The 13,311-nt window shown below is 52.6% G+C and overlaps 2 protein-coding genes across 2 annotated transcripts; one reads left to right on the top strand and one right to left on the bottom strand.

Moving 5' to 3' along the window:
- Window positions 1-110: 110 nt before the first annotated feature.
- Window positions 111-2,027, bottom strand: NCS57_00324400 (uncharacterized protein; the record flags this gene model as incomplete). The annotated part of the gene is made up of 3 exons (XM_053053253.1): window positions 111-1,158; window positions 1,206-1,547; window positions 1,597-2,027. 3 exons carry the CDS (start codon window positions 2,025-2,027, stop codon window positions 111-113), a joined length of 1,821 nt encoding a protein of 606 aa, XP_052918499.1.
- A 3,229-nt stretch (window positions 2,028-5,256) lies between these two features.
- NCS57_00324300 (uncharacterized protein) lies at window positions 5,257-6,972 on the top strand (the record flags this gene model as incomplete). The annotated part of the gene is made up of 2 exons (XM_053053252.1): window positions 5,257-5,316; window positions 5,365-6,972. 2 exons carry the CDS (start codon window positions 5,257-5,259, stop codon window positions 6,970-6,972), a joined length of 1,668 nt encoding a protein of 555 aa, XP_052918498.1.
- Window positions 6,973-13,311: the final 6,339 nt, after the last annotated feature.

Raw genomic sequence — 13,311 nt, 5'->3', positions numbered from 1 at the left:
TCCTTGTCTTTTGAATGATACACTTCGGATACATTCTATAACCACACACGGCTTGCGCAACGTCAATGTCATCAAGACGGTGAACAATCCCATTTTAAACGCCATGATACTTAAAACACCAATTCCCACACATCCAAGGTCGACATGGCAACTCTGAAGCCCATCCATGACGCCGCCTTTCCCAAGATCAAATACCGTCCATCCCAGCTAAACGCCGCAGTAGTAGCATAGCCACTCTGGAACTTGATAGTGTACAGCACACGACCAGAATATAGGTCGCTCACGTCAACGCCATCATCGGTTCGACAGCAGAGGAAGCGACAGTCGGGGGATATGGCCATAGGCCAACCCTCGCGCGTCCTGCGGCTGCTAAGCTCAAACGACTCGAGAGCTTGTGTCCCGTGGTTCCAGTGGAAGATGGTGTCGCCCCAGATAGAGACGATGATATCGCCCTGAGGTGAGACACCCAAGAACATGGGCTTCTTCCATGTGTCAGTCTCGAGCTTGGCTATGGCCTTGCGCGTCTCCGTGTCAGTCAAGCGGATCATTCCGTCGCGAGACTGAGTGACCAGTATCTTGCTGTCAGGAGTGAAGACGGCATGCGTCACTTCGTCCTGATGGCAGGGTATCACGACCGAAGTCTTATTGAAGTTCAGGCAATCCAAGAGCCCAACTCGGCCCCGGGTCGTGCCCACAGCAAGCCATTTCCCATCCTGAGAAAAGGACAATGGCTTTGAGCCAGGCCACTTGGGCATGGATACCCTCCTCCCATTGATGTAGTCACCAAGGTGAATGACGGGCTTCTTGAAATTCTTGCCATCGTGGCTCTGGGGGTTAAGAACCCTGCCATCCTCCTCGCTGAGATACGCCCACTGACGCCCATTCCTCGAGAAAACCATGTTGACTCCATGCTGGTTCTGCAAGCACGAGACCTGGTTCGCATTGATGTCGTAGAAGCGAGTAGGCGACTCCATGGTGCAGACGGCGATGGTGGGCTTGTCGCTGCGGATGAGGTACGCCACCTCAATCACCTCATGATTGGAGAGCTCCTTCTTCGCCAGATGTCGGAGGCTGATGCGCAGGGGACTCGGGTTGGTGATTCCAATAGCATTGTATTCGGGGATGGGGGGCTCATCAACTTCAGACGAGCCGGTTGTTCTAGGGATGTCAGCCATGGCATGTCTCTAATATGAGTCGATACTTACTCGGGGGCTGTAGCAAGAGTCGCGTTACTAGAATTTTGTCTGAGACTTTCGCCAAATGATGGTGGAGGTCCCGAAGGAGGTCCCAGTGAAGGAGGTGGTGATATCGACGGCGGAGGCGCCTCTGGTGGTGCGTCTGGTGCCGCTGTTGAGGTCTGCTCAATGTACTCTTGAATGGCATCGGCAAACTCGGAAAGTGTTGGCCTCTGGCTCTGTACACGAAAATCTTCACTATCCGAGTCTTCCTCCACTCGCGATCGCAACGACACTGCTTCCTGTAGGATCTGGGAGCTGCTGTACCCAGGGAGTTCTCGTCGACCGTCGTGGGGCTCAGAGTTGATGGCCCTGAACATGTTAGCTGTGGCCAATTGAGCTAGAGGATGGAGTTTCTTACAGTAGTATCCCGTCCAATCCAAGATTCATGGCAATTCTCAAGCTTTCGGCCAATCGAGCCAGCGGCGACAGCCTTTCGGCCGTGTGCTCCAGCCAAGCCGGGGTCCTGTCCTCGGGCTTCCTCCCAGGTTCAAGCGCATCATCTGTCTCCTCCAAAAGGGCGCTCGCCTTCTCGACGACTCCCCTCAATGCAGCCTCGAGGCGTTGGGGGAGTGTCGCGGTGCCCGCATCGAGGGTTTCGGCATTGTGGTGCAGCAGTCGCGAGACCATCTGGAGCTCAGCCAGCTCGCGTGAGAGTGACGCAAGGTCCAAGCGGGCCGAGGGGTAGTAGATGACAAAATCGCGGAGAGCATCGATGGCGCGGGCCGTCGCAGTCTGGAGGGTGCCGCAGAGGACGGAGATTGACGCTGGGGGTGGTGTTGAGGCGGCCATGATGAGGCTGTCGACAGAGCCTCGTCGCTCTCTTGCGGTAGAGATTCAAATGGCGATGTTTGCGACAGATGATGTTTGACGACAAGGCTGAGGTGGAGACTTAAACAAAACAAAACAAATACCGGAAGACGTCGGAACCAGAATCTATTGGCTCTGCAGGCTCATTCTCACAGACAAATGAGGCTGAGGTTTGAAGAAAAGAATTTTCCATGAAAAAAAGATGATGGCTTTCGGGATATAGCATCAGAGCCAAGACAAGCAAAGTCCGGGGTCGGATGAGGTGGTTACGACGCTACGGAGGCGGGGACTTTCCCTCTTACAGTCGCAGATGGGGATTAATTGGGGGAAGTCGCAGGCGCAGGCGCGATTCCGCGGCCGTGAAACGTCTCTGCCGTGTCTGAATGGACGATGTGAAGTTGTGTAACATTGTCCTCTTTGAGGTAGCGTTATAATTGTACAGACTCGGTCCAGCTCATTCTCTCAACTCTTTCAATATCTGCCAAGCGCGGGGTGGGAAATCCCCTCCTGGGGGCCCCGACCTTCGGAACTTGCCCCGATGGAGGGGAAGATTTGCAATTAGAGCGGTTTTCGGATCATGACATGATGGATACCCATGCTGACATAGGGCGTAGAATAATAGCCATAGAGGAATAGATGTTAGTGAGAGGATATAATAATGAGAGCCAGAGAGAGACTAGACTCTCGTCCAAGTACACCCGTCCAAGTCCATCGCTCTAGGGTGAGCCGGCCAACTTCGGCATCTTCTTCGGGATCCAAGCACCAAACGGAGCCAGCGGAGAGATTGCCACATGGCAGCCTCTGATCAACCTCCGAAGATCCATTTCCAACGTCCAGAAACTGTTTCTCCCGTGTATCAGTCAGTGTCGCCCTGACCGAGCCCAACCACTCAATCAGCCCATCACCGGTGGACTCGGCTCAGTTATCAGGGACGAGGCACCGTCTTACGCAGATTTTGAGAACACGAAGGAGGCATTATCTTTCCCGCTTATGAACATGGATGATGGATGTTCACGATCGACTGCACAGTAACCCGGCGGCAGGCATCGTAAGACGATCCCCTCGGAGAAAGACTGAGGCATTATACATACATTGGCCTGAAGGGGTTCTTTCTCGTCTTGGTCTTTTTGCCACAGTGCTGATGCAGCCGTGGCGGGATCAAGACGAATACAGAAGAGGCGGTGGCCTCGAAGTCCAAGTTATTCGTCAAGTCACGAGCTGCGCTGCAGAAATCCAGGCCTTTGATGCATGGCCAGGTAAGGGTTGGTTCTTGGTGGGTGTGACAAGAGCAGCTGAAAGAGGATGCATCAGCCACGATCAAACAGCTGGCATACTGTGGCTGAGTGGCTAGTGGAGATCGAGGCTTGTGCGACACGCACTCTCTGACTCTCTCCCACATCGAGACTCTTCCGCCTTATCGTGGAACACATATCGAGCCGATGGGAGCTCACAACAAGATGATCCTTGCAAACTGTCGGGATCGTCAACTTCCATTGACATCCGGCCATCCGTCGTCACCGTCACCGTCTTCCCGTCTCTGCCGTGTCCCTCCCAGCCACTCTCTTCGTCTCCTCGTCTGCCCCAGCCCCGTCCTCCCTTTGATAGGGTCTTGAGCACACCACATGTCGCGACCTTAATCGCCGAACAGGCCCTCCCCCTCCCATCCTCCAGGCCCGCACGGGGAAGCGATAGGGTCGCTGTCAAGCGCTGGCTTTCTGGGCCTCCCAGAGGGTGCACATGTCTCCCCTGGTCACTCCGCGCTACCGCTGCACAGGCGCCCGACCAAGAGGGAGGTGTAGACAGGGTCGGGCCAATCGGCAGCGTCTCCAGGACCCAAGGTGAGCTGGGCTTTTGGGCGAGGTCATGGTCGAGGGGGGGGCAGGAAGTGTGGTGAGACCATTCTGATGGCGGCGTCTCGCCAGGTTCAGGTTCACGTTTCATCGGGGGTAGTTGCTCACAACTCTCACGGACTTGTTTCCTCATGGACTGCAAGACACGGCACAGGCAAGATTTCATCATCCAAGACCGGTCTGTGTAGTATCCAGACCATGCGGACGGCCATGCGAGCCGACGTAGGCGAAAGCAGGTTGTCGTAACAGTTTGCTACCAGTCGCAGGGCCAACTTGACGGCCATCTTGATCCATGCAGGACCCAACTGCAGAGCGATCATCATCGTGCAGATGGGATGAGATGAGAGACGACAGGACGGGAGCTGTCACTGTGACAGTAGCAGCAGATGCCTCGACCGAGTTTTGCTTTCCTTCTGCTTCTATTCGCTTGCAGGCCACTGTACCTGAGAATCATCCATACCCAACCCAACCGGTTTGCCGCCTTGGGAACTGATGCCTCGTTTTTCTCCCTTAATATCCCATCCCCTTCTTCTCGTGAACCTGGGTTTTCCCTGCCATCTTCTTTCTCTCCCTTTCTTCACCGACAAGTCCACCGCCTGTCCAAACTTGCTGAGCTCCCTCCCAAAAAAGCCCTTTTTTTTTCTGTGGACCCAATCACCCTTCTCTCTTCCCCGGCGCCACCGCCAGCAAGGTCCCTCCTCTTCGTGGGTACATGGTCCGTTTAGCTGGGCCCTAGCGAGCTAGCCCCCCTAGCTTGTTCCCTGCCACAGCGCTGCCCTTCCCGGGAGGCCGCTGTAACATAGGCGCTGGGTTACCTCTGGGAGGCCCTCGTCTCGCTGAAGGTCTCAAGTACCGGCTCTGCAGAGTACAAACTTGACCGACCTCTCCTCTGCTCCCCCCGCTTCTGATCGTCAACCACATTTTTCCGTCTCTTCAGTCTCTCCACTTGGATCCCACTTTTGCGGGAACTCAAGCAACAACTCACCTCATCCCACGCTCCCACGCGGGACCGGGTGTAAATCATTCTCTTCCCTTTAGCTTTGCTTGCCTTGCTCTGGTAAAGGGATCCCCGTCGTCACGTCAAAGACAAGCCTTTACAAGGCCGGATCTTGCTTGCATTGACGCTAGATTCGCACGACCTCAGCTCCTTGTCGTCTCACACACGCACCCTCTTTCTACTCTTTACCGAGATAGAGAGACCGTTACGGACAAAAGAGAGAGCTGGTCTCCTCCTTTCTTGATTACTTACATATCAAGCGCCCCATTCGCATCTGTCGTGCTTCCTCCTGCACGACAAGTCTAGCCTCTCTTGACCGCGACAAGATCACTTAGAGAGTGCGACCTCAGCTTGACCGCCCATCATGCCTGCGCTTGAGCAGACAATCACCATCGTTAACAACTCCGGCAAGATCATCAAGACCGTTAGTCTCCCACCCCAAGCTTCCCGATCTGTACTAACCGTCCTGCAGGGCAAACAGCTCTACTCCATCTTCAAGGACGCCCAAGGCACTTACAAGGAGAAGAAGGCCGAGATCAAGTCGGAAAAGGCCGCCCTTCAGCGCTCCCAGTCCTTTGACCCTCAAGGCCTTCCGCCTCAGCAGCCCAGATACATCGACGATGACGCCCACTACTTCGCTCCCCAGCAGCCAAGATACATCGATGATGGCGACCGCTATTACCCTCCCCGCGCCTTCGACCAGCGCAGCCAAGCCAGTTCCCGTCGCAGTGGCCGGTCGCGAAGCGTAACCTCCCAATCCCGCCGCCCTCGAGACGACTACTACGATACCCGCAGCCGACCTGCCCTGACCATGGATAACCTCAAGACACATAGCGAGGTCTCCAGCGTGACCCCGAGCCGAGCGCCTCCTCGCACCTACCAGAACCCGTACGCCGAGACCATTCCCATGGATCTCGCTATTCCCGCACAGAGCCAGCTTGCACGAGTCGAGATGCGCAGCGTGGCACCCTCTGCCTACGGCCCTGGTGGCGGTGCCATGGTGCAGCGGAACCGATCGACAGGAGAGCTTGTCAAGATGAAGCCTCACAAGGAAATCGACATGGATCTCGCATACGGAAACATCCCTCCCGACCTGGCTGAGCGCACAGATCTGGACCCTCAGTATGGCACTGAGAAGGAGGCCAAGGCCCTGGTACACCGCGTTGAGGGAATCCTCACCGAAGCCAAGTGCCTTCACCATTCCGCGACTACCACTATGGCCCAGCTTCAGAAGGACCCCGATTCCGCCGCCGCCGTTGCGCTCTCTCTGGCAGAGCTGTCCAAACTAGTCAAGAAGTCATCACCGGCATTCTTGATGCTTCTCAAGAGTGGATCCCCAGCAGTCTTCTCCCTTCTCTCATCACCCCACTTCCTTATCGGCACGAGTATCGCCGTCGGTGTAACGGTCGTCTGTTTCGGAGGATGGAAGATTGTCCAGAGAGTCAAGGAGCAGCAGCAGGCGAGAGAGGCTCTCATGTATGAGCCCATGGACCGTCCTGCACCAATGCGAACACAGAGCGAGTATGCGCCGAGACGAGCGCCAACTGAGTACAGTGCCGGTATGGATGAGGCACTTATTATTGAGGATGATCTCAGCGAAGTAAGCTCTATTGAGACTTGGAGAAGAGGTATCGTGCCTTTTGGCGAGAATGAGACGGCCGATATGGAGCTCATCACACCACTGGCCAACAAGGAGAACGTTGATCGCTACGGAGATGATTTCGACGTCAAGTCACGACGCAGCACCCGAACGACCAAGACCAACAAGACGAGCAAGACAACCGATAGCCACAGGAGTCATCGCAGCCATCGAAGCGATGCAAGCGAGCGGAGTCACCGCAGCCACCGCAGCCGACGCGATGATGAGAGCATCGCCGACAGTGAGCGCAGCCACCGCTCAAGCAGGAGCAAGCGCTCAGAGAGAATCGAAACACGGTCGATCGACAGCCGAGACAGCCGAAGTCGCAAGGACGATATGGAGGTTGTTCTCCGACCCAAGTCACACCGTAACAGCAACAACATGCTCAAGGCTTTGTTCAAGAGCAAGGAGAAGAAGGAGCGAGAGCTCGTCATGGCTTAGAGTGACTGGAGTCTACTGGCGCTTTTGAGGTGTTTTCCTTTTTTCTTCTACATGAGATTTTGCATACTTGTTTTGGCGCATAGAACAAGATGAGGCGGCTATGACATACCGCGTCATCGCGACAGACGAAGACAAAGAGTTTTGGATATGAATGGATGTTTAACAAATCATGGGCGGAAGAGAAGCCCTTCACCACTAGCGATTTATTTTTATTACGATTCTACGAGAGATCTCTGGCACACGCCGGAAGACGTTTATTTGGAACTACTACAGGCATGGCATTGGATGGAAGGACATGGAACTGTTTGCATTTTGGGGTCTTTGTTCTCATCACTCTCTCAAGACAGTGGGCGTATGTACAATCAGTCAATCAATCAATGGATGCATGGGGAGCTTGTGCTTGCCCTTTTGAATCGACATATTTGTCTGTCAACATGTTGCCCTTTGAGTGAAGCTTGTCGCATGTGTCTATCTGTCTGCTGTCTGTTGCTTGTAAGCGATGTTTGAGTGTCGCTCAAGTGAGTAAGGCTTGGGCCTTGACGTGTTTGGGCACCTGCTCAATTGCATGGTTTTGAGAGCGGATGTTGGGCGTGCCAAATAGCCAAGTTGGCGCGCCCAACGCTCATGATAGCCAGGCATACATCCTTAGCAAAGCCTCATTACAATCTCATCATGTTTTTAGATGCATGTAATCAGAGGAGTTGAGGAGGTTTGTCAATCTATCGTCTTAGGGGAGTTGTCCCAATTGACTTGCCATCTGTTTCTGCCTTGAGAGTTCAAGCGCGAGGTTTCCATGGCAAAGAGCAACTTGAGTGTCAGCCATCTTGTTTTAGTTTGAACTGGAGTCTGAAAACATGCCACGAAAGACCAGCACAAGATGTGCGAGAGGCAGCTCCTCTGACGGGTATAAATACCCCCCATCTCATCTCCTCTTCACTCCATCGCATCCGTTCTCTCCCCTTATAATAGTATATATATATGGATAGAGCTCGAGCCTGGCCTGCAACAGCGAGGTAAATGCCTTCTACCCCCAGGATCACTTGAGAGTTGCTCACTGACTATTTACTTGGAACCCTAGGACTCTTTGGAATCACCTGGTCGTGCCTTCTGTCGGGTCAACTCAAGAACGGCTCACCTTGTCCCTTTCCTCTCCATACCCTGTTCTATATACCTCCTCAGCTGGAACAACACTGCCTGGCCAGCACACACATGCCGTTTCACTGGCATCCTGGTCCCGAGTTGGTACTTCTTCAAGAAGTGTGGGCGTTACAAAGCGACAAAAGCCTATCCGAGGACCCTGACAATAGGGGCGACGAGTTCGAAGGAGATGAGGATGGCTGGCTCTTTGGTCGATGGCCAGTATTGAAAGTAGGTGCCCACCCGTCTCCAAAGCTACCTTGTGATGGCTCATTGAATTTATTCTCAGGGACCCCAGGATCGTGTCGGGAGGGCTTTTTGACCTGGGGTGTGTCGCCCGGGGGCAACACCAGCGCAACTGTCCTTGCTTCTTTAATCCCCGTACTCTGTTCTATATATACCTCCCTAGATAAGCCAATACCGCCTGGCGAGGACTGAACCGATATTCTAGCAAGAAGTGTGGCAACGCAGGAACATTTCCTCCTGCTCACCGTATCCACAACCATATGAGCAAAACTCCGGGCAATCTCAGATCGAAGAATTGGTGAGCTGTGATATCGTCTGAAGATTGAATTGCCATGGCTTACTCGACGATACAGGGCGATGATGAACAGATACAACCTGAAGCTATAAGCTAATATACAATTCACTTACCGATGCACAACCACTGTCCCCCCTTCTCTCAAGCATCCCGTCTATATATACCTTTCGCAAAGAGTCAAGCCTCGTTGGTCAAGGCTTTGTCCCCCTTGTAACCCTCGGGGTCTCACGCAGGCCTTGCTAGCAAGATGTGTCACTACGACATGCACAAGTCTGATGACACCCGAACCGAATCTAGGAGCGATAACGCTCGACGGATCCGAGACAGAGACTAGGGAAGTTACTAGAAAGATGGTCGAAACGAAAAATGACGAAATGACGAATGGTTTGACCGTAAGGACGAGCGAGACGTAACCTCGGTGGTCATGGTTGTCTTCTCTCTTCTATATACTCTATCAGCAAGATTCCGACAACGAGACCCAATGACCTGGCGGATCAGGGGTTTAAGGAATACAGCCATCTTTGGGACCTTCGGGGTCAATGACCCCAGATCTTACTGCCTGATCTTGCACCTGGGTCGAGATCGACGTGGCTTGAGCCTCATCGCAGTTCGGTCCAACCCAACTTTACACATCTTCTCTTCATCATCAAACCACCAAGCCGACTTACTCTCTAACCTTGCTTCAAACCATCCTTGGTCGACCCATAGATCCCAAGGCAATCACTACTCCTATATACCTCCTCTCTCCGATCGCAAGTTCGCCTCCGGTCTTGCGGGCTGACGATATGATACCCTGATCAAATTCGGCCCTGACTGGTTGAACTTTGATGGTCTTCCGTCCGACCTTTGGGACGCATGATGCCTGATTTACAGGCTGTCTGCATCATGCGTGAGTTTTCTCCGACGCCCGAGAGAAGATTCCTCAGTCAACACATGATCTGGACAGTTGCTGCGGCGTCGTGTGGATAGTAAAACGCTCGTACCACTTCTGGAGTTCTCCTATTTTATACCCTCTTTTTTCCTCTGGTCTGCCTTTCAACCGCCCCGAGTCGGTCACAAGCAGCCACTCTTGACCGGCCTACCTATATATAACGCACGACTCCTTTTTCGCGTCGGATTAGGCCATCTCATTGGCAACCTGGTGGATAGGATAATGGTAGAGATAGAGTCCAAGGCAACACTCTTGGGCAACCTTCATGTCAAACCCAAGTCAACGACCCGAAAGCTCTGAGTGTCACATCTTTCTATATATACTGCCGACTCTCAGTCTCACGAAGCAACACTGGAAAGGCAACTCGGCCTAATCGTACGACTAGCGACAAAGGGACCCGACATGTCTACCAAAACATGACAACCGATGAGACATCGCCCTTACCATCTTTCGCAGTGCAACCGCGCCTCAGCCGGCCAAAGACCTTGAGTCTGGCAGTCATGGCGTCTTTGTGAGCGTCGCCGTATTGATTGAGTCTGAGCTTGCCAGCTAATTGCGAGCTTGCTCCTGTCAGAAAACTGGACAACAAAAGACCTGTCTGGTCTTTGGCGTTGTCGTGACTCCCCACCTACTTGCTATATACCACTCTCGACAGAAGCAACCCATTTGCTCGACAGCGGCGAGGAAGATCTACCGGCTAGACCAGAACCCGGTTGTCATGACATGGAGAAAGCCTAAAAAGCCCATGCCGTGGCTTTGGATGCACGTCTTCACATCCAAAACTATATATCTTGGGCGTCTTTGCTGGCGCCTTGTCTTCGCAGACAGAGTCTGGGACAATCCTGGTTTATCACACTTTGTTCCCAGTTCATTGCCTGATATATATACATTCTCTCAAGACCAGCCCTGGGACTTGTGGCTAGAGGCACAGTCTACCCCTGTGACCAGATAGCTCTGAGTTGATAGAACTATTGAGAAATAAACCATGCAGACACGAAAGACAACCTTAAAGCATTCTTGTTGCTTCTTTTTCCCTAGGATTCCCTTTGATCTTGAAGAAGACCCACACGAATTCTAGGAACTGCAGGTCTACCACAGCGGATTGAGACCACGGGGAACGACATGCTGTTACATATGCCCCCTCTTTCGTCGAACTCTCGGAGCCCAAGACACCGAAGTCAAATTCAGCCCCCCCTCCCCAAGCCCTTCATATATATATCTAGATAGCGGCCGCAATCGACATGGACAGGCTGTGGGGTGTTGACGAGCCTGTCCTGCCCGGAAGATTCAAGCGCACTCTTTGCTCACCAGTCTTGCCGCAATCAGGGACAATGCGGGTTCGGGTTCCTCACAACGCTCTCTGCATGGAAACGAGATCAACAGAAAATCCTGTAGTCGTTTTTTTTTATGTGCAGCCTCGAGAAACTCCTCTGCTCATCGGCGGTGTCAAATTCGGCCTCGCCTAGCAATTGCAGAGTAGATCGTTGAGCTTCGACTATATACAGCCGTCTCTGCCTGCTTCGCACACAACTCCCACACGAGACGTCATCGGGACCATGAACCGTCAACTCATCCTTGAATATAGTATAAGCTCTTGGTCCTGTTGTACATACTATTGGGGTATCTGGTAGAGGTGGGTGCAAACCTCGACTTTGCGGATTGCTCGATCAGTTGATCCGTTGAGATGATCAAGAACATAACCGAGGAGCGTCAGTTTGAACCCCCTGAACAAGAGCTGGGTTACTGTTGGGCCGGCCTGCATCATGGCTCTGTCCTCCTTTTCTTGGGGGCATGAAGAAAAACAGGCATAAGCAAAGCCTCGGTTCCCTACCAGAGAGTGCCTCTGATCGATCATGCTGCGCTTTGAGCAGAGGTTGGTGTCGGGTCCCTTTTTGAAACCTGGTCTATCATCTTGTGGGTGCTGTGTTGAAAAATTCGGAGCCCAAGCAGCCTCTGTTATATATACAAGACAGAACGAAAACTGTGAATATAACGGATGATGACCTTTTGTTCTGGTTGGAGGATCTTCCTCATGATATTCTCCTCAACTTCGTCAATGGTGTATCAGGGTGTGACGTGATATATCACCCACGTTCGGGTTGTCCTGGCATTGTTTGGCAGCAAGCGACGCCCCTCGGAGGGGTCCATCTACATCTCCGGACATGATATCACTTAGCGCATTCTGTCTGAGGAAGAAGTCAATGAGCGGTTCGACGCCGCCGCTCACAAGCTTCATTCACCGACAAGATTTAGGGAAAATGGCTTCATCGCATATAAATCCGCAAACAAAAGTTGGAGTATATATCAGTTGGACACAGGCTATGGCGATCTCCCCACTCGTATCAAGGCGGACCCGAGTCTAGAAGGGTGGTTCCAAGAGATATCCAGGATATAGACTATAACTCACCCGACTCATCAGACACCATGAGATGAAAGACCGAGTGTGGGTGCTCGAGGGTGAGTGTTACTTGGCTAAATGTCTGCCTGGCAGGGACGCTTTCTTCTGACGCAATTCGGCGTTGGGTTCGGTCCTGGATGAAGCGAAACAAGCCAAAGGAGCAAGCCAATTTTGGACAATATCCAGACATAGTAGTACATCCCTGTCACTCTTTCGCTACTCTCAAGCAAGTGAAGGGAGCTGGTGACAAGATACTGCCGAGTTTCAGCGGTCCTTCTTGAGGGGGATGTATCACCCTGAGCGTCGATGGCGCCTGGCGGATGAGGTTGAGCATCTGGACAGACGGAGGTCATATCCATTGCAAGGGCTTTAGATACAATGCGTCGCCGTTTTTGCTCTCCTTGTTTCTTATTTGTAGGCTCGACAGAAGAAATGCTGCTCGGGTCTCCATTCGCCGTCAGGCTCGAATGTGGTCACACTCCCACCCAAATGAATGAGACCCTAAAGTCATCTCTTTCTCATCAGACTTGTGCCTAAAGTGCACCTAACTCCTCTCTGGCTCTTACTCTTGATTATATATATCTTTAGACTATCCCACGGTAACCCCAGACGATCCACCACCCGAGTTGTGGCCACCTTGTCAGACCTCTGGAAATACGAGAACTCGAAAGAGACGCAGCAGAGAGACCACTCATACCTATGTATATTTTTACGTTTTAGCAACGTTCGCAAAGCCTGCCTTTTCGCCGCCGAGGTAGAACACTTCAATTTTGTGTCTAGCCTGGTCAAGTCTGACGACACCCAGACTGAGACGACTACGACACTACGAGCTGGGATGGTTTTTATAGCGACGAGGTGTACTTGCTGGATATGTATGATACCAACGGCTGGTCTGGCCTAATGTGGGATTAAGATGGCGGGAGTGAGCAGGTACTCTCGAGCGTGTCATACATGAGGTGCTGCATTGCTGATGCCATTCGAAAGGTTCAACGCTGGTCTGTCTCTCGACGAGGCCGTCATCGGGATTCAAAGACGTTTCGAATGATACAAGGTGGAAGAAGGATCCCCGCCACAAGCTGAACAGCTATATATACCTTGACACCAGAGCTGATTGAGCTCCTTGTCAAAAATAGACCGGGACTACACCATTCATGTCAAGGCTGTAGTGTGGATGGTTCATCCTTGTGGCTCTCTTCACCGAACTTCTCAGCTACCAGAGGACGGAGAGGGTACCGACGTCAACTATGCTGCTCTCCTTCTGCCAATTGGCATATGATTATTCTCTATTTACCCTATAGAGTATATACCGATCTTTGAGACGGAGAACAAAAC

This window comes from Fusarium keratoplasticum, chromosome 2 (genome assembly GCF_025433545.1).
Source record: "Fusarium keratoplasticum isolate Fu6.1 chromosome 2, whole genome shotgun sequence".
NCBI classification, from domain to species: Eukaryota; Fungi; Ascomycota; class Sordariomycetes; order Hypocreales; family Nectriaceae; genus Fusarium; species Fusarium keratoplasticum.
The sequence above is the reverse complement of the archived record's forward strand: the minus strand, read 5'-3'. Positions and strand labels throughout refer to the sequence as shown.